Source organism: Rutilus rutilus (genome assembly GCF_951802725.1).
Source record: "Rutilus rutilus genome assembly, chromosome: 23".
Classification (NCBI taxonomy): domain Eukaryota; kingdom Metazoa; phylum Chordata; class Actinopteri; order Cypriniformes; family Leuciscidae; genus Rutilus; species Rutilus rutilus.
The window spans coordinates 3,743,131-3,770,693 of NC_140233.1; the positions used below are offsets into that span (position 1 = coordinate 3,743,131).

At 40.1% G+C, this 27,563-nt stretch overlaps 1 protein-coding gene across 1 annotated transcript in view; it reads right to left on the minus strand.

Annotated features, from left to right (window-relative positions):
- itga11b (integrin, alpha 11b) overlaps nt 1-27,563 on the minus strand; it is a gene marked incomplete at its 5' end in the record, with an annotated part of 53,582 nt that overhangs the window by 18,209 nt on the left and 7,810 nt on the right. The window contains 13 exon segments of the mRNA XM_084397998.1: nt 457-587; nt 1,771-1,974; nt 5,003-5,146; nt 8,078-8,226; nt 10,313-10,457; nt 13,311-13,381; nt 15,089-15,251; nt 15,538-15,682; nt 16,292-16,440; nt 19,260-19,387; nt 19,473-19,587; nt 20,836-20,927; nt 21,013-21,122. Of these exon segments, the coding sequence (XP_084254124.1) occupies nt 457-587; nt 1,771-1,974; nt 5,003-5,146; nt 8,078-8,226; nt 10,313-10,457; nt 13,311-13,381; nt 15,089-15,251; nt 15,538-15,682; nt 16,292-16,440; nt 19,260-19,387; nt 19,473-19,587; nt 20,836-20,927; nt 21,013-21,122 (1,746 nt within the window).

Sequence of the window (27,563 nt, forward strand, 5' to 3'; positions counted from 1 at the left end):
GACCAATGTACTTGTCATACCAAACCATAAGCAAAATTGACTTTAGATTACTTATCTATTTTTTATTTAAAGTAATTTACTTTTTGTTTTTATTGGTGAAGTAAGTGTTAAACTTTCTTCTCCTGCATCCTATTCTTCTGTTATCCAGAATGGCAGCAGCTGAAAGGTTTGCTTGAGCGGCGCCTCTACTGTACACGTGTTTCCTTCAGCCTGAGGCTTATTATTTCACTTTTGGTGTAAAAGGGTCTTTACATTTGCCCAAAGATAGAACTTTTTTTGATATAAAAACAAAACAAAACAAGCCCAGGTGGGAAAAAAGTACAGCAAAAGTAAATATTTTTCTTAAAAAGTAACTAGGTAACGCAATTAGTTACTTTTTAAGGGAGTAACGCAATATTGTAATGCATTACCTTTCAAAGTAACTTTCCCCAACACTGGTGAATAGTGCCAACTCACCAAAGCAGAACTGCAGCCCCCAAAGAGCCCACAGACAGATCTATGAGCTCATCTCCATTTACATCCATCATCCCATGAACACTGCGGCCGAAATAACGGAGACCTGGAGAGACGTCACCTCCGGCTATTCTCTGAGATCGAGGGCGAGAAACATTCATAGTGAGGAAATAACCCAGGTGACACAGAATAGTCAAGTCAAGTCAAGTCAAGTATATTTGTATAGCGCTTTTCACAATACAGATTGTATCAAAGCAGCTTCACAGTATTAAATTAAAATAATACAACAAGGTTTGTTTCTAGTGGAATTTATTGATAAAATCAAATTAGATATCCAGAATATCCCCAACTGAGCAAGCCAAAGGCAACAGTGGCAAGGAACCGAAAAACTCCATCAAGTGACCTAATAGTGTCCTAAAACTCCATCAGGTGACCCAATGGAGAAAAAAAAAAAAACCTTGGGAGAACCCAGGCTCAGTCGGGGGCCAGTTCTCCTCTGGCGTTTATTAACTAGAGGCCGGATTGTAATTTGGACTGTAAGATTAAAAATATTATATGAATGCCTGGCTGAAGAGATGCGACTTTAATCTAGTTTTAAACTGGGAGAGCGAGTCTGAGCAACGAACAGTATCAGGAAGGCTATTCCAGAGTTTTGGAGCTAAATGTGAAAATGCTCTCCCTCCTTTGGTGGTTCTGGATATCCTAGGTATGACCAAAAGCCTTGAATTTAGTGATCTTAAAGAGCGCGATGGATTATAGGGCGATAGAAGATCCGTTAAATAGACTGGAGCTAAGCCGTTTAGGGCTTTATAAGTCAGTAGCAATACCTGACTTATACCAGAATATTTTTGCTAATGTTACCATTAATTTATTAAAACATTATTTCAAAACATTCTCTGAACGTTCAAAATATCTAAGTTGTTCCTTAGTTATGCAAAAGTTAAGGAAACATTCCATTTTATAATTCTAAAAACATTATGGGAATGTTACTTTTGAATGTTCTCTGAACATTCCAAACACCAGATAACTTTGAACGAACATTCTATAAACATTACTGGAAGAATTTTGTTCAGAACCTTGTCAGAACGTTAGCCAAAATTCTGAGAACTCTACTTTATTTTATTAATATCCACGTTGTGGAAAGTTGTCTCTGGCTCCACAGTACATATACATCAGCACAAAAATACACATAAGAAAAAAACATTCCCTGTTAGCTGGGAAGGTGCAAAAGGTCATACCTGTTCTTATGTTTTTGTATTTTGGCATTACAAGAAAGGCGTTTAAGAAAGTAAAATCAGTGACTCAGCTCAGTCTTACCTGTTTGTATTTGGGTTGGATGCTTTTTTGTTGGCCATAGAAGAGATAGATAGCTCCTTTGTGATTGTCTTCCAGTGGCGCTCCCACTACCAGTTCACTGAAGCCGTCACCATTCAAGTCCGGAAGGGCGGACATAGCCGCACCAAAACGAGAATCATGGGCCTGTTCTGATGGTCCAAGAGTCCCATCTGCTATAAAAGAGCCCTGTAGAATAAAGAGAGAGAGAAAGACAAGAACATAGTTGTGTTCAGAATGAAATACTATAACATGTATGACCTCATAATGCTGTCATCTCACAAGTTTGGTTAGCTGGTATTTTTTGATAAAATAATCTTCTGGTTCAATCATCAAACTGTATACTATATATTTAGTTTATTTACCTGGTCTTCCCAATACTTCAGAAATATAGCCTACAACATTCATGCATTATTTCAAAACACACAAAAATATAATATAATATAATATAATATAATGACGTCACATTAATTCAGTGTCAGGTGTTTTTCAGTAATCGCGACGGATTTAATTAATTCAGTGAAGGATTCGTTCGTTCATTGATTCAAACACATGCTCAAGCGCCTGCTCTGAAAGATCCCGCTAGGCGTTGAACGGTGTGAACTCATTTGTGTATAGGCTATCACTGTACCCAGGAAAGAAACACTCTGGCTGGGAGACAGTGTGCTTTTGGAAGCATTGATCCTGAGACCCAGGCATTCTAGATGGGTGAGGAGCCAGGATCTGTGAGTTATCAATTGCGCCTCCGATTGGGCTATAATCAACCAATCGTCGAGGTAGTTTAACACTCACACTCCCCGCTGTCTCAGGGCCGAACAGACCGTCTGGTGGTGGAGATAGGGGATTCTAGGAAAGCTCCCCTGTCAGCCTCCTTCATGTCAGTCAAATTCAGCCATAGTTCAAGCTCCGTCAAGTTCGCCATGCTTCGTCCGATCGCCTGGGCTGTTGACTTTGTGGCTCGCAGGGCCAGGTCTGTGGCGCTGCGCAGGTCCCTGAAAGCTTTCGGTTCAGGTCCAGACTTGTCCATTGAACGGAGAAGTTTGGCCTGAAACACCTGGAGGACAGCCATGGTGTGAAGCGCCTAAGCAGCTTGGCCAGCGGCGGCGTATGCACGGCCGGCGAGAGCTGAAGTGATGTGGCAAGGCTTGGACGGATGCTTTGGCTTTGGCTTTCCATCCTGTAGCGGTTTGGCTTTTCTCCACAGCGCCACCTACAGAGAGCGTTGAGGAGAAGGAAGGTTTTAGGCGAGCTGAGTGTGGCGCTTTCCACGACTTCGTCAGCTCGTCGTGCACTTCTGGGAAGAAGGGGGTGGGTCTCTGCTGAACCACTCGTCTAGCCTTCTGCGCGTGGACTCCTCGGGCTAAGACCACTCGAGCCCGAGGTCTTCAACGGCCCTGGTTAGCACACGGAGAAGCTCTGCGTCAATGCTGGTTCTCGCGCTGGCTTGTGTTGACGGTGCAGGGCCAGAAACGGAGCCCACCCAATCGTCGCATTCGGATGCAGCGATGGAAAGGCTGTCATCCTTTTCTTCATCCTCGTCCGATGCTCCAAAAGAGACGAGACCTGCCGCTCGCAGAGAGGGGCGCTGGTCTGCCTGTGTGAACAGGTCCGGCGAGGGGGTTTCTCTAGGAGAGAGCGAGGCACGCGGGGACTGGGCCAGCGTGTGCTCGCTCGTTCACTCTGGCATCCTTTGTGAGCGGCGCTTCTTTTTGCGCGGCTCGAGCAAAGGGAGAGAGAGAGCGGGAAGCGTGGGGTCGTCATCAGCGAAAACAGCCAGTCGAGCCCGCAGGTTGGGGAGATCCATTTCGTCGCACTCAGGGCAGCCGCCCTCGGCGAGTGCAGCTTCCGCGTGGTCACGGCCCAGACAGGAAGCACAGGGGATGTGACGAAGAGAGGGCCTCGACACGAGGCGCAGGTGGTTCGAGGCATCTGCAACAACGCCTCAGAATTTGCTTTTTTAGAAAAGTGTGACGCAATGGCGAGCACACTAAGGATATGGTGCGCCGGATGGCACTGCAGGACAGCGGGCTGAAGGCGGCGTCCAGTGAAAACCAGGAAGCCGGCGTCCTCAGATCTGCAAGGCAGGGCTTGTTCCGCTGAAGGCTTTTCGACGGCGGCGAGAAGGCTTCTAATCCAGAGATCAGCGAAGGGGTGAGTTCGCTGAAGGAGATAAAATCTGAATTCCTTGGCTAGAATGAGTGCTTATATAGCTATAAGCCACGGCCATTTTGGCGGGCTCTGATGCACCAGGGCGCGAAGCGGCCCGATTGGTTCGCGCGTCTGAGTCGCCTCGCCATAGGTTTGTGCAGTTGCCGCAGCACAGCCAATGACCGCGCTGACGCTCATCTGTGTCTGCTGTGCAGCTGCACCACGTTTTAAAAAATTTGGCCTCAATATTCTCGATAAAAGGAGTTTTCCCATAGCGTAAGCTAGCCTTAAGGCCTCATTATACTTCTGCGTCGGACCTACGCCGGAGCCTATACGCCGTAGGCAACGTGTTGGTTTTAATTTATACTTCTGTGTCGTTGTCCGCGTTGACGCGTACCTAGGGAGCGTGTGAAACCCCGAGGGAGGGGTTCTGGCAGACCAATCACAGCGCTTGTGTCCGCGTAGAATTGACGCGTTGTTACATTTTTGGAGAGGTGCACGTCAGGGTACGCCGTAGGGTACGCGCGCTACACACAGCCTACGACATAGCTACGGCGGCAGTTCGACGCAGAAGCATAAAACAGGCTTTACGCAATACGAGAGACCTCTCGAAAGGGAAACCGTGATGTGCTTTAAACAAGCGATGTTGATCAGTGGAGGATCAGAGGATTTATGCACTGACTGATTCGAACCAACCCGTAGTTCGTTTGTGAGTCTGTTGAATGAGTCATTAAAAGAACCGGCTCATAAGAGTCATTCGTCTGCAGACTACCCTCAGTGTAGTTCTTGTTTCACGGGAACCAACCTAATTTTCTAATTTCACGCATGTTTTTATGTGCAGCTTGGGAGGGAAACTCATTATACGATCTTTTTTACCTAATTTTCGAGTCAGCCTGCAAACTCACCACTCAGGTAAAAAAATAATATATATATATATGTATAAAATATAGCGGTGTAGGCCTATAGGATAGGCTACTGTTAACGGTGCATGTGCTACTTATGTTTAACAGACTTTCCGAGCACCAGTATTCTTTGAGATAACATTATGGTGTTGCATTGGCGTTGTCACCTGTGAGTTGATGGTGTAGATGTAAATTCGGCCTTTCTCCCATCCTCTGTAGAAGTACATGGGAGCTCCAACAAGTAAAAGATCCGTCAATCCATCGTCATCCAGATCAATCGGTGCTAACTCACTTCCATAATACGACCCAATCTACAATTCACCAAAAACACACTCATGTCAGCATTTGATATCCAAATACATTAGGCCATAATGTATGCAACTGTTCTGCTTGGTTTCTAAACTTTCTCAACTAAAGAGTCCACCCTCAAGTCAATGCAATATGTTTCTCCTGTAAAATGGTGTTTTTTTACTCCTGTTTTATCATTCACTTGGTGAGAATCTCAAGTTTGATCACTTAGTCACAAGATTGATGATCTGAGGAACCACAAAATGATGTGGTGTGATGGGAGAAGCAATGCAATGTAATAAATTGTGTGACAAAACGTTTCACAGTTTCGTTTTCAGAGGTTTGCTGTATTTTTTGTTGAAAAGGCACTTTGATTTGAAGTGATTTGAATGCTGAAATTGTAATGATGCTTACATTTCTTTATAAAGTAACATTTTAATTAAAGTTAACATTTCACACCAACCAGATAAATATTTATTTGTATTTCAACAGCCACACAATATATTTTTTCTATTGCATCACTGTATGGCATATTCTTCCGTTACCTCGCTGTTTTGAACTCGCAAAAAAACGTTACAAATGGCAGAAAACCGGAGACACACTTTATCACATTCCCGTCTAAGTGCTTCCCTAAGGGCTCTCAAACACACACACACACACACACACACACACACACATGGTCTGGTGCATAACAGGTTGATAGCTAAATGAATGTTGTGGTCGGTGACCTGGAGCGTTTGAAACAGTAAGCGTTTATTGTGTGCATTCACTGCAGGCCATGCCTACACACACACAAACACACACACACACACACACACGTGCAGATGGGATTCACATGGGCCATAGAGACGCCTGCCCATCTGGAGCGGGTGACTGAGTCTAGACCTTCACATGCCGTCTCCTGTCCACACACATGGTCCGCATTAATCTACTGATGTGCTCCTCTAATCAAACACGCCACCGTTTCAGAGAGAGAAGGTATGATGGAAAAATGCAGACAGATGGATTAGGGAAGGAGTTAGGAGAAATGTTCACCATTTGGGTCAAGTACACACACTACTTTTGCATGCACTATTTCATGCAAATTAGTCCTATTATAGATTATTGACAACACGGCACTATTTCCCTTGTGCAATTACTCGTCACACTATTACCATCTGTGGAAAGCAGGTCGTAAATGGAATTTTGTTTAAAGAGGCGATTGTGTACGTTTTGTGCAGATAATGGCAGTAGTTTATCAAATGACGGAGAAGAACATTATAAATGGGCTGTTTTTGCTCTGACTTTTTGCACTCTTTCACTCTCTTGCAACTTCAGTGGTTGTTTTGTACAGTTACGAAATAGAATATAACAATTCAGCTTACAGCACAGCATGTTAAATTTCTCAATCCACATTCTTTATTCATAAGTTTGTACAAGTAGAGAATCTTGCGGTATTTATTTGTCGAAAAGGTGCCAAGTGTTTTGAATGCTCCTGACATGGTAATTACGACTAACCCTAACGAACCTTCCAGGAGGACTTTAACGCACCTTATAATACTATTTAGTTGCTCATTGTTGCGGTTTCGTTAGTCAGGACACTATAGGCACACTTGATGGCTGCTTGGCTAGATTTAAAACCATTCTGAAATTGATAATAGTGTCTGCAACTACTCTGAGGGCCCTATCTTGCACCCAGCGCAATTGACTTTGTCCACCGACACATGTATTCTCATTCCTCATTCCTATTTTGCACCCAACGCACAGCAGACTTTTTCCTCCACAGACGCACGTCGGTAAACTAGGGAATGAACTTGCGCTCCCGGGGACGGTTCAGCGAAAAGAGGAGGCGTGTTCCGGCGCAAACGTTCCCTGGTGCTATTTTGCAGTTTCAGAAAACAATTCCGCCACAGACCAGGAAAAACCTTGTCTAAAGTTGCGTATTCAGTGGCGCGTTCAGATGCTATTTTAAGGGCGCATGCTTGGCCATAATGTAGCGTGTGCACAACGCACACACACTTTGCTTCTCTCATCTACACAGACGCAGCAGTTAACATTTTTGCAAACCATACATTATTACAAGGAAAAATATTCCACACGAGGGAAATCATTGTGGTGTCCATGAAGATGTGAAAAAATAGGCATAAATCTAGCTTACACATTTACCCAAATTATTATACGCCTGTTTAACCGAAGCTAATTTGGGTGTGTTTCTCCATCCCCAACGCCACTTCTCTGTGTTTTACGGCCCTGACGAGAACGTCGGTCTCCTTGGCTGTGAACCGCTGCTGGCGTGCTTCTGGCAAGTCCGCCGTTATAATAGCAATCCGCCATGGAACAAGTGCGCCTGCTCTTAAAGGGAATGTGAGATGACGCTCTGATTGGTTTATTTCACGTTACGCCCAAACCACACCTATGAGTAATGAAGCTACTTCAGACCAACCCATTTTAGATTTGCGCCCGGCGCAAGAGTCATTTATCCCGCCGGTATAATAGAAACAAGATCCGAGATCCGCCCACAAAGTTACTTGCATTTCGCGTTTGATACTTGCATTTCAGATCGTTAAAATAGGGCCCTGAAAGTATCTCACAAGTGTGCACACTAGAAGAGTTTTGGCAACAGGCAGGTGGCTACGATTTTGCACCTGCATAAAGTACCAAAAAGTACTGTGATACTACTATGCATTATTAAAAAATAAGAATATTTTTGGCAGTAATTTAGACTTTTACTTTTTATTTTTTTATTTTTACATTTTTACTGGGCCACCCCAAAACAACAATACATTTTATTTTTATGTTTATGCATCAGCACAGATATAAATTATTTGCAAAAACAATTATAAATGTTTTTTAGCTCTGCCACCTTGGCATTCTTGAAAGTACCTTGGAGTACCATGTAAATACCTTCCATAGTACTTTCTTTAAAACATGAAAGTGTGGTGATCTTCGGCCTTGTAGTGTGTGCTTGGCTTTACCTGCTGACCGTAGAGAGAATGCAGTATGGTGAGGTTTCCACTGTTGGTCAGGGTGAAGATCACCACCTTTCCTGTGTGGTTGAATCGAGGGGCTCCAGCGACGTACAGCTGACCGTACTGATCCGAGACCACCGAGGACACCATGTACCCTAGAAACAACTCTCAAATTTATACATTAATTTATACATGAGCTATCTGTCAATTGACTTTTTTCGTGGAAAACTGCACAATGCAGAGGAACATTAGGGAAAGACAGCATGTATTGCTATGCTGGTTTGGTGCTGAAGTAATTGCTGGTTAAGCTAGTTGATGTATTAAAGATTTGTCCATACTAGGGCTGGACAATATAACCTAAAATCAAAGTCTCAAAGAACATTTTACCTCGATTACGATTAATGAACGATTATTTAGTTTTTTCTTCTTCTTCTTATAGTTCGCTGACAATGTTTGTGCTGTAAATATGCTCAACTATTAAAGGTGTGATACTTTTTCTAATGAAAGAGTTCTTTTCTTTTCTTTGATTAAAAAAAATATTTGAAGGAACAAACATCTCAATTTCATCAGTTATTGTGGCTGTCTATGGGTCATAACATTTCTTACAGATTTCCGCTCGTTGAAAATTAGATAGGCTACAGATAAATTAGCACAGTGAGAGAGTACATTTATTTTAATGCATTAATGAGAGAGCGATTGCGTGTGTGAATTAGTCGTACTGTCTCTATTCGGGGGGGTATAATGCCCTTTTCACAAAATGTAAAATAAATCTCTGATGTCCCCAGAGTGTGTGTGTGAAGTTTTAGCTCAAAATACCCCACAGATATTTTTATATAGCATGTTAAAGTTGTCACTTTTTGAGGGTGAGCAAAAACGCACCGTTTTGTGTCTGGCCCTTTAAATGCAAATGAGCTGCTGCTCCCGGCACAGGGGGCGGAGCTTCAAGAGCTTGTGTGTTAGCAGCTCCAATTACCTCACACAGACACACACTACAGTAACAAAAACTGTTCTGTCTTTTATGTTTAAATGGAGTCAGACAAAGATGGAGAGACTCAAGAAGAAATGACAACATGTAGAATGCAAAGGGACGTCTCTGAATGGTTAGTTGATGAATTTATGTTGCTGATGTAGAGTTAACTATCTTCAATTAGCATATTCTGTCATGATAATCTATAAATCGCTCGTATAGGAACTGTTGTGAGATGCACACAGACTGACTTTCGATTGCATGTGAAAAGACTCATTCGACTCAAATGTGCTCGACTACAACAACTCTTCCTCTTCTCAACATGGACTGCGTGTTCCTGGGGGCAGGGTTTATGTAAATTTTAGGGTTGGTGATGTCACTAACCCTGGAGGAATGTTGTGTAGTTCCTACCAGCCGTTTGTTGTAGTCCTTAAAAAACGATTTCTTTAAAAGCAAATATCTCCCTTTGCTTTGAACTTTGAGCGTCGTAACTTTGCAGATGTTGTTTATGCTCAAACAGCAACATTACACACTAACTAAAGCTAGAAAAGTCAAATCATACTCAACCACCCCTTTAAATTGTGAAGCTGTAAGGTTGTAGTTACTTCAAAAGTAGAAGAATCTATGCTATAACTGTTGAGTTTCTAAGCTACTTTAGTGATAAATCACAGGACAGCGACAATTGACAAACTTTCGTGAGGACGCATGCGAAAGTGATCTCGCTTTGGGGCTTGCGCGCTTTCTGTATGCGTTTACTCTGTGTTTTAGTTCGCCTCCATGTTGCTTCCAAGCCGCTGACTGGACGGGGTGACCACACGCGGTAGGCTAGTATGTTTTTAAGGGAAAAGTATTAACAGGATTAAAAAAACGAAATTACCAACATGGGAAAATTACGTTCGGTTTTGATTACTTTTCGATTAATCGTCCAGCCCTAGTCCATACTACACAAGTAAGACATAATAACTTTCTTTGAGGAACAGACTGAAATTAAAGTCTTATATTCCTCTTCATAGCACTCAAATCTCTTACACTTTCTGCGGGTCATTTTATTCATTGCAATGCGTGCAAAAACGAATGCCATTGACATATATCCTAGTGCAACACATCTTAATTTGATGAGTTTTAATATGTGGATACACAAATCAAGCTGGTAAAGAATAGAGTGAACATTCTTGACCTATTCTTGGATCTATCCACAGAAGATAGAAGGTTTTTGAACGACTAAATTTGTTTCCATCATGGAATCAGATCCTCATTAGGCTTAATTTTCTTACCCAGATATGCAGCGTGGTTCTTCAGTTCCTCTGGGAACTCTTTCATGTAAGAAGACTTTGGTGGGATGACTTTACCGTGACGGGTCTCCTTCAGAACAGCTCCGTTCCAGTCGTATGCGCCAACGGCACCAACCAGAATCCCGTCCTTCAAGAGAATGGTTTGCATTTTTTTTTTGCTCACATTCAAAAATCCCTTTTACCACATGCTAGTTTTTTGAAAGGAAAATACACACAATCACAACACAATAAAAAATGCACACAGTCTTGCATCAGGTCTGGGTTCATGTACCTGAAGGGAGGATTCAATATAGGATCATGACAAACGGCCTGGCAGGGACTTCAGCGGTATAGGGAATGCAAACCGAGCGTTTGCCAAACCTCTCCCGCACCGATCTCTTGCCAAAGACTCTGCACTGTATTAACATCTGGGACTGTAGCATTTAAACCCATTTCTGACCGATACCACAACAGCACTCAAATACGCTTGGTCATAGTCCTATTCCAGTTCTGTTTCAGAGTAAGACTGAATATCAAGTACTAACTAACTAAATGTGTGATGCTAATCCAACTCAATGCCACAATACTAGAAAGATGTAGGTGGTTGCCAGTGCATTGCAATGCAGTTGCTTAAGACTTTTCAGTATTATTTTAGTATTGAAATTCTCTGGCTTGATCCTGAATGCATGTGAGCGAGTGCAGCAGTCTGAATAGAGAGCTAAAACTGCGTTCACTGCCAAAGTTTTCCTCATGCAATGTCGACGTGGACACTTTGACAGCGTTCCATGGCACATTTGCACAATAAAGTCTCTCCAATACACTCTGTGGGTTGTTCCATTTGCTTTTATTAGTGGTGCTTGCAAAGGCAAACCCCTGAACAAACCCTAATCCTGAGTATTAAACTTCACAGCGTTTAACTCGTCGCGCACGGTTTGTGCAAAAGACATGAATGATGCCTCAAATTGTGTGGGTTGATGAAGAATACACTAGCGACTGCCAAGCAACCCCATAACAATGCCTAGGAACCAGGAATAATGTTGTGATCTCATCAAGTCAGAAATAACGCAATTATGAGTTTCTGACAAGTAAAAACCATTCATGTCTAAAGAAAATGGCAGTGGTTTCAATCGTTGTAGTTAGATATCATTTTACCATTTAATATGTAATGTTATTGTGGCTGTGCGATTTATTTATAGCGCTCTTTCTTGATTCTTTAATACTTTGCAGGAGAATAAAGATGATAATTAATGTTCTGTCATGACAACTCTCTGAGTGTTTGGCATGCTAACTGATATAACAATGTTATGTTTGGGCTTGTTGGAATAGATCTGCTACGCTACTGTTTCTGCTGCAAGTACAGGACTTGCTACTACCTATATATATATGCTGTGAGCAAGTAAGACATGCTGCTGCTGTACAATATAGCATGCACGAATTACCCGTAGCAGATCTATACAGGTGGAGCTGGGGAAGTGGAGGGTTTCTGAAAGTGCACTGCAATTACTACAGCAAATGCTTGACCAAGTATTTGAATGGTTGAGCTGCGAGCTCATTGGCTACTGATACAGCAGGAACCAATCAGCTGTGCCCTATAGAGAATGATGTGATTGCAAGCAGATTGAGTTAAGGACCAATCAGTCTGTGCCATCTAGAGTTTCATGACATAATTTCGTATTAGTGATCAAGTTTTTTATCGTCATCAACAAGAACCCGAACATTGATCCATTTAAGCATTTTGAGCATCACCACAGAAACAAATCATAGGCTTTGAGTTGATTTAAAGGTAAAACAACCAAAAACATTGTTGCTTAACCTTTTAAATTTAAATATTTAAATGTATCCTAATTAATCTAAATGTATTTCTTTAATGGAATTTGGCTTGAATTTGAATTTGAAAGAATTCACTCAATATTTGTGTGTTCTTTGTATTTTTATGCATGTTGGAGTCAATTGCAATTATTATTCAAACAAGTTGCCTATTGAGTAAATCAGATTCTATTTAGTTTTCTATTCTATTTCACTAAGTGATTTTTTTTCGAGGCCTGGCACCTCTTTAGCTCTTTACAAAACAAAAGCAGTGAAAACTAGCATACCATGTCCGTGTCAGCGGCCCAAGCTAATAAACTGACTTCCAAACGTTTTATTTCCATCTGATTAGGTTTTATTTACTACATGCTTGATGGACACTGAAGTCTTTTCCTTATAAAATGAAACAAAGTCATTCCTTTAAAAACATTTACAGCCACAAGCAAAATAAAAAGGCAAAAGTCTTTCTTTACAAATAAAGTCACATGCACAAGCGTGCACATAAAACACAAGGGCACGTGTGTGAGAGTGTTTGTGTGAGGGTTCCTCACTCAAACTCAAGGAGCGTAATTCAGCAAAACCATATGTGTTCTCTGGACCTCGTTCCCTCAAGAATGAAAAAATCTTTCCGAGACGTTATCTCCCGTCTCGAATTGCCACTGTCAAGAGCAGCTCCTGGGATCCAACAGTGAAAGTTATGAAAAAAATGTTATTTTTCTCCGGGTAAGTTGTCCTTCATCTAACACAAAAAGAGGCCCTGGTCTAAAACCCCTCTCCTCCGTGGAAAATAGTCCTTCTCTCAGAAGACTGTTTTCATGCCGCTCACTTTCAAGAAGTCTGTTTTCATGCCGCTCCCAGCATGTGGAACAGCTTCAAACGTAAACTAGCCTTTTTTTAATTGAAAGAGTGACATTTCATGCTTCTGTCGGGCCCTACAAGGACGTATCTCAGGTTTGTTTTCCCATGGGCACAGAGCAGTAAACAAATCATTCTTTCAATGACTCTTTATTTTGATTGATGCCGTAGTTTCTGCTCCAGGCTAATGCAAGAGCTTCAAACTCAATCAACAGAGTGCAAAGAGCAAAATAACAGCATTTCGTGCACCTCACTGAGTACTTAATATAATTCTCCACACATTAGCGCTGTTGTCAATATTTATATTTCTTCTGCTTGAAATGGATGGAGATGCACTCACCTCCACGATATGTGTGGAGAATCCAGCTTGAGACATCTGCAAACCAAATGCTGTACCATTCTGGTTGGTGCCTGCAGAAAAGTCAAAAACTGAGTGTGTTACTGTGCAAAATTCACTGTGTGTGGTTGGCAGGCTGATGCTATAGTTTTTATGTTGCTTGTGCACTTAATAGGGTATTCTGAGGCCCTTGTTCACTTGGTATTAAGATGCGCTTTGGTCGATCAGATCACAATTGGAAGACGCTAAATACAGGTGTAAACGGGGTCTAAAACACTTTGAGCTTGTCCACTTTTGACACTTCCAGAGGTGGTGAAAATGCATTTGACCAGATTGCTTTCGTAGTGTAAATGCTCATGTGGTCGAATGTGTTCAAACAGCCACAAAAGACCAAACGCATAAACATTATGGGAAGCACGCTAGGAGAGCCCGTCTACGGAGAGCCTGGCCACTCCCTATTAAGTCCTATTGTACCGAATTTTGGTTGTAGTTCCACCAGAGCTCCACTGGGGGCGATCGCCCATGAGTGCAGAATGAATGGGAGTCTATGGCGCTAGACGGCTAAATTTGTCTCTTTCACCCGATTGCCGTTGAGAAATCTCAGATTTGATTGTAGGTTTTGCAAGTTCAACATGGGTTATAGGTCGAAAGTTGAATGAACGAGTACTTATGTCCTTTCGATTTCTTACAGTTTGAGTTGTTGTTGCCCATAACACGCTAGCATTCTGCTAATGAACGCTGATTGGTCAGTGAAGGACTGATTACGACCAGAGATACCGCTTGATGGCATCGTGTGTGTGTGTGTTTTTTCGGCGTAGTCTTTTAAAACAACAAAACAAAAACTCTTCTAGCACGTGTGTTTCCGTGTCAGCTGTGTTGTCGATGCCTCGAGAGAAAAGAAAGTGCAGAGCGCGAAAGCACCAAAGTGACTGAAGGATTGCCGTAAAGCAGTATCTCTGGTCGTACGATGTGTATGACGTCATTGACATTTTAAAAGACTTTTTAAAGCAAATAAGTGACTCTAAAAAATCTAAAAGCCAGCAATGTGTAATTTCTTTGCATCTCCTAACGAATACAACATTCAAAAAATTATATCCTGAGAAAAGTGGATTTTGAGGGGTATAGCGCCATAGACCTCCATTCATTCTGCACTCGTCCTGTGAGCGCCCTCATGTGGAGCCAGAGTGGAACTGCAACCATTTCAGAAGTTGGAAGTTTACTGAGAGTGACACTTCTCCCCTTATTAGACATTCTCTGACGCTAGCCAGACGGGATTTTGGACCCAAGTTTGGTTTGAAGATGAAAAATGTACCAAGCACAATGTTCTCTCACCATTCCTGACTTCTAACACACACTCACAGCGTTCGTGATCTTGTGTCTGTCAGAGCAGAAACTATCCGTAAGCTGATGCTCTCCGTATGCTTTCCGGTCGTCTCTGGTCATGTTCATATGTAAATTGTGTCAAATCCGTCAATAGACCTGAACAAACCCATACATATACCCGCCCATGGACCCTCCCCTTGAAGAAATCAGGACAGAAGTGTTTGAAAGTGGACAAAAGAGGAAAACAGGAATTTGTCTCCCTCGTCTACTTGTGATTTGATCGACCAAAACGCATCTTAATACCAGGTGTAAACAGGGCCTGAGTGGTTTAAATGTTGATATGTGGTTTCTACAGTCTTATGAGTGGTCTTTAGCATGTTGCTATGCGTTCTGGTGGTTTTCTGTGGCATTCTGGTCTCTAGATACAGCTTTATAGTTTATGTTATTACAGTTTATACCCTCCAAGCTGAAGATCTTCTCTCCAAGAGCATCAACGATGTCCTTCAGGGCAGACTCGTCAGTGACGCTGAAGAAGTTCTCCTCGGGATCAGTGGCAATGAACTTGATTTCCCTCAGAAAAGCTTCAGGATTGATTCCTCGCCGATTATAGTAGCCAAGAACCTGGAACGGCATTGGAATATCAGTTGCACTTTACTTACCTAAGAAAGTATGAGGTAATATAAGGTAACTGCATGGGTTAAGGTTATTGTTATTATTATAATAAGTACATAGTATGTATATGGGGAACAGGACTGTTAAATAAAGTGCTACCGGAATATCAGAACTATGTTCACCTGTTCGATCTGTGCACCTGTTTGAAAACTTCTCAAGAGTTTGAGTTTCACGACTGACGGACCACCTGAATAACACATCTGGAGGATTTTACTGGAAAGAAGCAGTAACTCACCGCAATACCATACAAGGTGATATTATCCTTCTCACTTTCTTCCACGGCTTTCTGTAGGTCTGGGCTGTCATGCGATTCTCCGTCAGTGATGACAATCATGACTTTCTTAGCGTCTGGACGACCTCCTTGTTTGAATGCTTGAGTTCTGTTATAAATACACAGTGTAAATGAGTGAATCACACTCACAAAATAAATCTTTGGCTGACTTTGATTCAAAATACCACAATATTAACCCCCTAAAAAAACAACTATTTTAAATACCAACATAATAGAAGAATTAACAAGTCTCCCTATTTACTCATCTCGCTTAAAATGCATAAAATGACACTTTATTTCAACATTTACTCTCCCTATCCAGCCCCATGAAAAGCATGATGTGAAATGGAAATCCTGTTTTCTTTATGTTATCGAGCTACTTGACTGAAACATGTTCTTTTAACATGAAATCATTGAGTTAAGCCAAAAAAGTAACATGAAGCTATCTTGCTTGAACTAGAAACCTGATACAATGATGATTAGTACTTGAGCTTTGATTATAATTAAATTAATTGGTACAAATGGATGTAATTTATAAATACATTTCCCAGATTAACATTATTTCTGTTAGCTGATCCAAAATGACGCTTCTCTTTATTGTGATTTGTGCAATTTCAAATCACCTTGACTCATTTGATTTGCCTTATTTCCATTGTAAATAACGATGCACAGAAGTTTATGGATGGAAGACAGACAAAACACAAACATGCCAGTGTACCGAGCCGCATTAATCCCGAGAGCCGTTCGCGTCTCCTCTCCGCCTCGCTGGTCGATGTTCTTAGCCGCTGCTACAACCTCATCAACCGTACGGAAATCATCCAGCCGAAACTCGTTCACTACTCGGGCACCGTACTGCACCACACCTACCTGGACAACAGGACACAACACCAGGTGAGATGCATCATCTACATTATCCTTGCTTTTACATGACACACTTGAAGTGTCAACTAGTTTCTCCCTATGGAGGATCCCTTTACCACTCTACAGATAAAGCGTTTTCGGGAAATTCGTTTTGCGTACCTACCCCCGAAGTGACAAAATAAAATAAAATTCTGTATCAAAATTTATAAGGAAAGACCAGTACTTTGTTTAGGCTTGGTTTGTAGGGAATTACAAACCGGTGCACATATATTCAAACGCACATAACTATAGAACCAATTCTTAATGCGCATGTGAACGCCATCAGCGTTTATCACAGGTTCGCGTTTAAAGTCTGTGTAGAGAGAATGGTGTCGTCTTGGCGGCCCCTAATCAAATGATTGTTGCGACGGAAGCGAATCAATCAAAACTAACTTTAGCTGGAAAATAACTTTATTAAAGAACCGCTATAAAGCCAAAACAATCTCTTTTACCATAAATTATACTGTAAAGCTGCTTTGAAACAATCTACATTGTTAAAAGCGCTATATAAATGAGGATGACTTGACTTGACTTGACACTCTTGTCAAACTCTGTTGTTCAATTTAAGGCTGGAATACACTACATGATTTTGGTCCAGATTCAATGCTAATTTTCTCGAACTTGCGTAGTGTATGATGGGCACAGACCATGTGTTTTTGTTGTTTTTTTGCATCAAAATATGATTCTGTCAGGACCACTATTGTCAAATACGATTGACAATTAACATACAATTTGGATTGGCGGATGGGCGAGAACTCCCTGTGCATCCACGCAGCAATAACCCCACTTAGGGTAAACAGAACAGAACCAACATGAATGTATGCAGATATCATTAATTCAAGATTTTAAAGTACAACATAGGGTTCAGTTCAAGGGGAATCAGAATGCCAAACCTGACTGGGTGAGAGGTGGAGCTGGGGAGGGAGGAGGGTAATTCACTCCTGAGAAACGCGATAGCTTCTGATAATACTGAAGGAGCTTATATATGTATACAGTGATAGGCGTCGTATTCCTATAGGTAGATGTGGATCAGTTGAGAGTCACTGATGCGAGCTTGACTAACGTGACCTGCCAGAACTGACGCTACGCTTGATTTCTATCCAGTCATCGGAGATCAGACATGTGAAAAATATTTTGGCCGATTTTAAAACATATACTGCGTCCAAAATGAAATACTTCCCTACTATATAGTATGCGAAAAACAGTTCGCCAAGAGAGTAGTATGTCCGAATACTGTGGCTACATCCGAAACTGCATACTCTCTTGAGTAGGTACTTATTTTGACTAAGTAATTACTTAACAAACGCTAAATAAGTATGTTCTATATAGAATGAGTGTGTATAGTATGAATGTAATACATCTGCCATTGTCATTATCATGTGACCTACCAGCGGTTGCGTTGCTTCGCTGTCATTCACAAATCCTCCCCCGTGGCCTCATGAGATAGTAAAGTGTCCATCGTATTCACACTTCAGAATCTTGCTGAAAGTAGTTGTTCCTCCGAGTACTTTTTTCCTACTGTTTTATAAGTACTGTGAATTCGGACATGCTTCTTTTGTCACATACTGTTTTTCGCTTACTAGTAGGGAAGTTGTAGCCTATATAGTGAGGTGTCCTTTTAAAACTCATCATTGTGAAATGTATGCATAACTAAATTCAATTGGCTTCAGCTTAATTCAAGAAGAGACTTCAAATGTGTCTACTTCGACTGTCCTCTATATCTGAAAGAACTCTTGGTTCCTTGTAGTTCTATGTATTCACTTAGACATGCAACATCTCGTCTTTATTGTACCAGGAATCTTTTCAGCTGCTGGACGTAAAGCTTTTCATTATAAAGCTACTAGCGATTGGATGGAATAATCTTCCTCTTTCCTTGAGATCCATCTCATCTTTTCGCAGATTTAGGTCATCTATATTTCAATATCTTAACAATGTGTGTGCATGTTACTGATGTTGGACTGAATAGTATTGCTTGTAATTGTCTTTTGTTTCATGTAATTGTCTAATTGACTTACCTCCTGTGGATTCGACCTTTGTTTTTTCGTCTGTGATACCTTTTCACATTGAATTTCTTATGTATTATGGGTTCCAATTGTGTAATGAGGTACATGTTATGTGCTTATTGAGATAGCTATAACATGTCTGAGCTATGATGTGTTTTTGGTTTGGGGTGACGGTGTAAGCTGCCTAGTAACTCAATTGTTTTGAGCATTTGTTTTTGTCTGTTTGTTTGTTTTAGCTTTTTCTGTTGTATTATGTATATGTGTATTTGGACCCCCTTGAAAATGAGATGTTGCATCTCAAGGGGCTATCCATTAATAAATTGAAATTGAAATTGAAGTTTGCGATTTCCAACGCAGCCATATTGTTTACATTTGTCACGTGTCTCCTATCAACAAGCTCCCCATTTTGTGTGAGTTTGTTGCGTTCGGAATGACTTGAAAGGTCGTGTGATTCTAAGTCGGCAAGTGTATAATACCTGGTGTTTTAATATTTGTTCAGATTTGAAAAGTCGTGTAGTGTAGTCCAGCCTTTAGTAACTAATGCATGAAACAGAAATGTAGCTATAAAAAATAAATACAAAATCTAGATATTTCCATATTGCATCATTATTAATATTCTATTAAAATGTGTCTATTTTCTTAAATCATCAGATTTGTTTGCAGTATTTTGACTTAAGTTCGGAGCCTCACGAGTGCAGTGCTGTTTTTGTACAACCCAACGCCTTCATAAATCATAAGTCAGAACAGTCCAAACTGATTTTCCAGGTGATAATTCAGACGCACCTGGATCTGTCCTGGACCGATGTAAAACTTCTGTAGCACATTTATCAGGAAATCTTGAACCTCATACCAGGGATAGATGGAGTTGGATCCATCTAACACAATCACTATGTCCATGTAGGTCTCGCATCCTGTGGAGAAACTGATGCTGTCAGAATGCATGTGATGAAAGCGGATTACTCCAAGAGGCTTCATCAATGAAGAGTCTGACTTTACTTTGAAAGGCCGGAGCGATGCTGTGGGTGAAGTTGAAGCTGCCGTCGACTCTTGAACAGATGCCCGTGCTGTAGTAAGAACTTCCACACTCGTACGACCACAGCGGCCCACATGCCTGAAACACAGTCAGCATGAAACTGTTCACAACCCATTTGTGCATTCAGATGTGCATTTTTATGAAAAATTATGACATTATGTGGTAACACTTTACAATAAGGTTTGTTAGTTAACATTAGTTAACTTCATCAGTTAACATGAACTAATAATGAACTGCACGTATTTATTAATGTTTGTTAGTTAATTTCAACATTTACTAATACTTCTTGTTAGCATTAGTTAATGCACTGTGAACTAACATGAACAGCTGGATTTTTTATTAACTAACGTTAACAAAGATTAACAAATACAGTAACAAAAGGATTGCTCATGGTTAATTCATGTTAGTTAATACATTAACTAATGTTAACTAATGAACCTTATAGTAAAGTGTTACCAAGAGAAAGTTTATAAATACAGTTATAAATGCTTTGTTCTTGATTTATAAGCATATCTATAATGTGTTCATACTTTATTAATGATCAATTTATCATTTCTAAATGAAGTATTGCATTATTTACAAACCGGTTATTTAGGAGTTGTCAGTGGGTTCATAAGATCACTTAGAAAGTGTAAGTAAATGATTAATAAACTGTTTAAATACATATTATTATTCAGACATAATAGTTACTTAGTGTGTTAATAAATGCTTTATTAACATGTATTTCTACTGTAATTCAGGGTTAGTTCAGGTAGTTATAAAGCATTTAGTAGTGGTCAGTTAACTATTTTTGTGAGCTCATCTAAAGTGAGGACTAGTTATGCCTTGTAAAGCATTTACAAAGGAGATTTAAAGGCTGTTCAATATTTTTATGTTCTGTATCACTGTGTTGTGTTGGTTTCCTTTTTCTGTTTAGAAGATAAACGAGTCTTTAAATCTCCTTTGTAAATGCGAGTTGGCTCCTTTGTAAATGAAAAACTGCACAGTTGAGTGCAGCTTTTCTCTGTAATAATAGCATATTGGCGATCCAATGTGTATCTTTGTTTGAGCTCTGGAGACCGTCAAAGGTTTCTGTTTACAGCATGTTTGCAGCAGCGTTGAGCAATGTAGCCAATCACAAACTTATCTGTTGATCTCTTGAATGCAATGGCCAATCAGAGGTGTTTTAAGTTAGCACTGAACAAATTCTGAGCTCTGCACGCTTGCAAATCGTATCATTATAACAAACAATTACATAAATGAGAGATTCATTGTGCAGGCAGCTTTACTTTATTGAAAAGGTAAATATAGTAAAATAGTTTGCTTTAAAGTGAACATGCATATTACCACAAAGCTGTTATCCTTGGGGTTGGAGGTGAGAGTCATTCCCAACCTCATTTTCTCTTTGCGTTCGGACACGTTGTTTAGGGATATCTTTCCTTGAAAAGTCCAGAGAAAAAATATCACAAAATGTTTTGTTGCAATCTGCCTTAATATTGCAGTGTCCGATTGGTCATGTGATACCTAGATGCAGTCGTGTGCAGTTTCTCGCTGGTTTTCTGTCTAGTGGGCATCTGTAGACGTCACCTGTCTGATGTTCACCGCTTTTCTCAAAGGGAGCTCCTACTAAGAGCCTGAAATTCAAGAAAATAGTTTCTTAACCCCCTGGTGCTCTTCGAATGTCGGTCAAAAAAGACAGAATTTTATTATTTTTCTTCAATGAAATGTACTGTATTTTAGTTCAATAATGTTTTTTTATTTTATCGTGCTAAAATTATGTTCACGCTGTATCAATAATCAATTTATTCACTTTTTGAGCATAGACCTGAATTTTTTATTTTTTATTTATTCTTGTAAATCTTGAATGCTTTAGAGCACAGACTTAAGTTTGATCACTTTTCAAATACAACACTTGGCAGATTATTGCTGAAGTAAAAAAAGTTTTAAAAAGTTACAGAATGTTATGTTTATTGTTATGAAAAATGCATAAAAATACTTTTTTTATATGAAATGTATATTTTCAGAAACATGTTTAACTCTGGGGGCCCTATCTTGCACCCAGCGCAATTGACTTTGTACACGACGCATCTATCATTCCTATTTTGCACCCGACGCACAGCGGACTTTTCCCTCCACAGACACACGTCGGTAAATTAGGGAATGAACTGGGGGCGGTTCAGCGAAAAGAGGAGGCGTGTTCCGGCGCAAACGTTCCCTGGTGCTATTTTGCAGTTTCAGAAAACAATTCCGCCACAGACCAGGAGAAACCTCGTCTAAAGTCAGTGGTGCATTTTCAGGCGTTCAGATGCTATTTTGAGGGCGCATACTTGGCCATAATGTAGCGTGTGTACAACGCACACACACTTTGCTTCTCTCATCTACACAGCTCTCAATTACAGAAAAATATTCCACATGAGGGAAATCATTGTGGTGTCCATGAAGATGTGAAAAAATAGGCATAAATCTAGCTTACACATTTACCCAAATTATTATACGCCTGTTTAACCAAAGCTAATTTGGGTGTGTTTCTCCATCCCCAACGTCACTTCTCTGTGTTTCGGTCGTCGGTCTCCTCGGCTGTGAACCGCTCCTGGCGTGCGTCTGGCAAATCCGCCGTTATAATAGTAATCCGCCATGGAACAAGCACGCCTGCTCTTAAAGGGAATGTGAGATGTCGCTCTGATTGGTTTATTTCACGTTACGCCCAAACCACACCTATGAGTAATGAAGCTACTTCAGACCAACCCATTTTAGATTTGCGTCGGGCGCAAGAGTCATTTATCCCGCTGGTATAATAGCAACAGCGCCCAAATACCCGCCCACAAAGTTACTTGCATTTCGCGCTTGATACTTGCATTTCAGATTGTTAAAATATGGCCCTAAATCTGCAAGAAAATCAAAGCCATAAATCTAAACAAGTTATGTTCTAAATTTGAGGTTGATATCTCAATAAATGAGCTTTCAGTCAGATGTTCTTTGGCCGCAGTACCGAACGCTTCCACTAGATTAAATTCGTCTCCCATTCAATGCGCTCATTTTTGACCGCGAGGAGCACAAGTGTGACTATTTTATTTCAGGACAATTCAACCTTTTCGAATCATGTCCATGATTTTGTTTTTTTGTGTTCACATAGTAAGTGCCAAAACCTTTACCAAGTTTCATATCATTACGATAAAGTAAAAAATTCTAAAAATGCAAAACGACCGAAGAGCACCAGAGGGTATGCTTACACAGCATGCTTCATTTGATCATGTTTAATTGATGTATTCTGTAGTCATGTATCATGCTTAATTAAAATGCATTGAATTATAAAACTAAGCCTTTTGACAACCACCTTGAAAACCACCAAAAATACAGCAATGCATAGCAGCACCATAGCATCATGGAGATCAGTTTTGCACTCCAGCAAAAGTATAACGGTAGCAGATCAGTCCAAACAGTCATTTTATGAGAAACACAAACAGTATCACAAGTTCAACATTCCAGCAGCGTTCCAGTCGAAGTCATTCACTCCCTGATGGGAAGAAAACTCGACATGAGCCCAGCAGCGAAGAATCGCTAAGCAGATTTTTCCAGCTTCTGAGGTATACGTTTGAGACGGAGCCAATACCAGAAACCAACAGCAAAACTCAGTAATGCTGTTCACTTCGAGATCAAGACGTTTAGAACTACGACGACAAAACCACATCCCACAGTTTGGCCTGTGAGATCCATCCATGTTAATGTTTACATTCCTCTTCTCCCACAACGACCTGCACAAAAACACTGCTGTCAGTCAATCCGCAGTCTTGTCATACTGTCAATATCCCCCCCCCCCCCCCCCAACATAAACTAGTCTGAGGTGGTTTGTTGGTGGTTATTTCATAGAGGTTTTTGGCAGCAAACCAACTAAACCTATAAATACCAGCAAACTAAGAGTGGTTTAAACTAGTCTTTTCAGAAGGGAAATTATTTTACGGCATGCCATGGTAAACAAGTATGTTAATCTTTCAGTATTATGCTATAAAGTAGGGGTTGTTTTTGTTATAAGACTATAACATTTTTTTTTTTTTTTTTTTTTTGGTATGTGCAGCGCTCTCAGTTCCCACAATGCACAGCTCTCTGAACATCAGTCATTATTGGAATGTACTGTTACTCTTTGGCACCCGTAGTGAAGGTTTAGTCTATCCTGAGGCAAAGTTATTTGAAGAACGTCTGGTTAAACCCAGTCTTTTTTTTTTTTTTCAGGCCATCCGATGCTAATACAACATATGCCAGGGTTTTCAGAATAAGTTGGAGATCAACATCTGAAAAGATGATGGTTCATCTTTCTCAGCCTAAACAACAGATGAGTATTCAAGCAAACACTTAAATCAGTAGGTTTGCCATTTATATGTCAAACTAGTTTCTCTGCGAATGCGTAGTTTGAATGAGCTATTTTCTATTTGGATATGTCTTATCTAGTTTGGCGGTTTGTTTTGGTTTTCCACTTAACAATGGCATTATAGAGTCTGATATTTCATCCTAAAATCATGTTTTTGGTTAGCAGCAAACCATATGATTGCAAACAGTGCAAACGCTTCTATTCACTCTGATTAGCTTTCATAGCACATTCAATTTAAGTTTGCACAAAACAAACATTGTCATTTCAAGTTAAAAATCACACATGCAGTATATAAAACCCAAACGCCATTAAGGTTGATTGATAAACTACAACTTTACAACAGTTCACTAAACAGTTGTGATTAAAACATCACTCTGTACTTTAAAGTCTCTTTTTTTCCTTTTCTTTTCTTTTCAGCACAAACACACTTCCAGATGCAAATGAGGCTTATTATAGAACGCACCTTGTTCACAAAAGTTTGGCCTGTTTGCATTTAGACATTATGCATTTTATCCAAAGTAACTTGCATTGCATTTCAAGGTAATGCATTTACTGAAAAGCAAACCGTGTTTGGTTTAAAAGAGCCGTTAGTATTATATATATATATATATATATATATATATACTCTACTAAAACAGCCAATTGTATTTGCATAATTAGGGGTTCAAGCGTGAAATGCCGAAACCCTATTGTAATTGTAAGGATTTGTAAAACTGATCGTGCCGGCCAAACCGTAAGGCCTAGAGGCTTGAAACCTGGCCAGATGGTAGGCCTCAATTTGGGGAGAACCTATCAGAGTATGACCCCGATTGGCCCATAGGTGTCGCTACAGCAACCAAAAGTACAAAATCGCTCATAACTCTTAGACCGTTTGTCCTAGACTCAAGCGTCTTACGCCACTGTGATCCCTGGCACTACAAAATACACTCAAAAGCCTATAAATCCTAAAGGAAAACTCAGAACTTCACGAAAATTGATGAGCATATGTCTCATAACATTCTGAACAAGCATTTAAAGTTTTATGGATATCGGACCATAGGTGGCGCTATAACTGTTAAAATGCTTTCAAACCATATATTTCGGTAAATTGCCTGTATTGGCTATAAATAGTCTTGTCCATCTATGATGTCAGTGGTTAAATCTAAAAGTAAAACTTTTGATGCTTATGTGCTTAAAAGCCTTAAAAGCTTGAACCCCGATAAATGCTGCTTGCAGCTTTAATTTATATTTTGAATTGTGCACTAAAAACAATGCAGACAGCATATGAAGGTTAACAGCAGGTGCAATTCATTATGAGTGTATTTCCCCCTCAGGCACAATCGTGCCTGACTCAAATCCGTTCAGGCGTTTGAAGTCTGAACCGCAAAACCGGTGTGAAATCTGTGGTTTTTACAAACACAATGATCTGAGATTTAATTTTCGAAATGCATCACAGTTTGAAAAGTACGATCAAATTAGAATTAGTTGCAATATCCCGGATTTCTGTCAGGACCAGTGTCGTCAAATACGATTGGCAATTGCATACAGTGTGGATTGGCGGTATGGTTCTGGGTGAGAACTCCCTGCATGAATAAGAGCAGCAATAACCCCCCTTGGGGTAAACAGAACAGAACCAACATGAATGTATGCAGATATCATTAATTCAAGATTTTAAAGTACAACATAATTCAAGAATTTATTCTGATTGAAGGGGAACCAGAATGCCATATTGGCTGCACGAGAGGTGGAGCTGGGGAGGGAGGAGGGTAATTCGCTCCTGAGAAACACGATAGCTGCTGATAATACTGAAGGAGCTTATATATGAATACAGTGATAGGCGTCATAATCCTATACGTGGATCAGCTGAGAGTCACTGATGCGAGCTTGACTAACATGACCTGCCAGAACTGACGCTACGCTTAATGTTGACTGTCTGAACAAATGGATCCAATGTCAGCACTTGCAGACAGTCAGTCCTAAATATTGGATTTGAAGGAACATTGCGTTCCTCCAGGAGCCGTCATAATTGTACTTAACAGATAAAAAGCACATGCTAATGACATTTTCTAGAAACCCGGCTGCTCTGAAATATACACAGATGTTGTTCATAATCTGAACAGCATTGAATAGTTCTGCAACGAATTTCAGATGCAGTAAGTTTTCAATTTTTAGATGCAGATAGTTTTCAAGAACTAGAAGTCTTTATACCCATTAGTAGATGAAGCAAAACAGTCCTTTGACTTCATTTAAGTGACATTCTTTAAAGACAAAAAATTGAAAAACAACATTCCTCTTGGTTCCTGCAGGGTAAATCAGATTCCAGAAGGAAAAGCGCGCCACACGTGTTTGTCTTGATGCACAGGAGGAGGCTTGGGAATTACAAGCCACAAAACACATATTTGCCAGCGCTCGTAGACGGGTCGGGACAAGTGCAAATACTTTCCACTTATTTACCTGTGCACATCAAAGGCTCCCAGATTTCCCAATGCTGGGGGACCACGAGTTATTCACCAGCGATGACGAACCCCGGGATTAAAAACAGGAAGCTGACGTCCGGATTTGGAGGTTTTGGGACAGTGGGAGTTTGGTTTATGGTGTGTATTGTTTTGTGTGTCTGGGCTTTTACGAGTCTGAAACAATACCCTGTTTTAAAGGCTGTAAACTGTGACCATGTAATGGTTTAGGACTAATTGATTAGTTTTAACATAGTCGGCTGGGTTACAGTGACGCCATTATACGCCAGTAGCATGCTGCAATTTTACCGGGCTTTATGATTAACATTGTGGTCTATACCTAAAACTGCTATATTTTTGCACATAATTTACAATGTTCAGTCACTATTATAGTCAGTCATTCTTTGTTTGGCTTTCTAAAGTGTGAAACATCGGCTGCCTCGAAATCGCATACTCTCTTGAATAGATAATTATTTTGAATAAGTAATCTGCGACCACTAAAAAAGCATGTTCTATATACACTGAAAAAAATGATTCGTTGAAATTAATAAAAAAAATTATCATAATTTTCATTGGACTCGACCAATGATGTGAGTCTGGGGTGGGATTATTGTTTATCTGACCAATGACAAATAAGGTGGAAAAATATTTAAAAATAAAAATAAATTACCCACTTTTTTGGGTGCAAAATAAACACATTTTATATTTGGGATTAAGAAATATTATTGATAAAATATCTACAAAAGCCTTTGTCAAAGAAAAGTAAAAATTATCAACTTTTGCAGTGGGTCAAATTTTTATGTTGGAAAATACGTTTTTTTTATACTTGTTTTTGTTTTATTTGTTTGTTTGTACTATAAAAATACCAGTTTATTTTTACTACAGTGGAAAAAATGTCCACCTATTTTAACTAAAAATCTTAAGTTCAGTTGCTGCCTTAAGTTTAAGTATAATAAAAATTGGCATTACAAGTCATTTCAACTTAAAGAGTTGAATCGAATGCAACGTAAAAAGTTAAAATTTGCTTAAATTATTTGGACGAGTTTAAGTAATGTAAAAACATGCAACGCTGGGTAAGTTACTCTAAAAAAAAGAATTAATTACTAGCTGCTAATTACATCCTCAACAGTGTAATTAGATTACTGCACTGTCAAAATATTGCATTACTAGTGCTAATTACTTTCTAAATCCCTAAACCATCGACCCGTTAGAAATGAAACTGCACTTTTAATTCTTTCAAATGAATAATATAAAATTGCATAAATTATTCTTGAACCGAC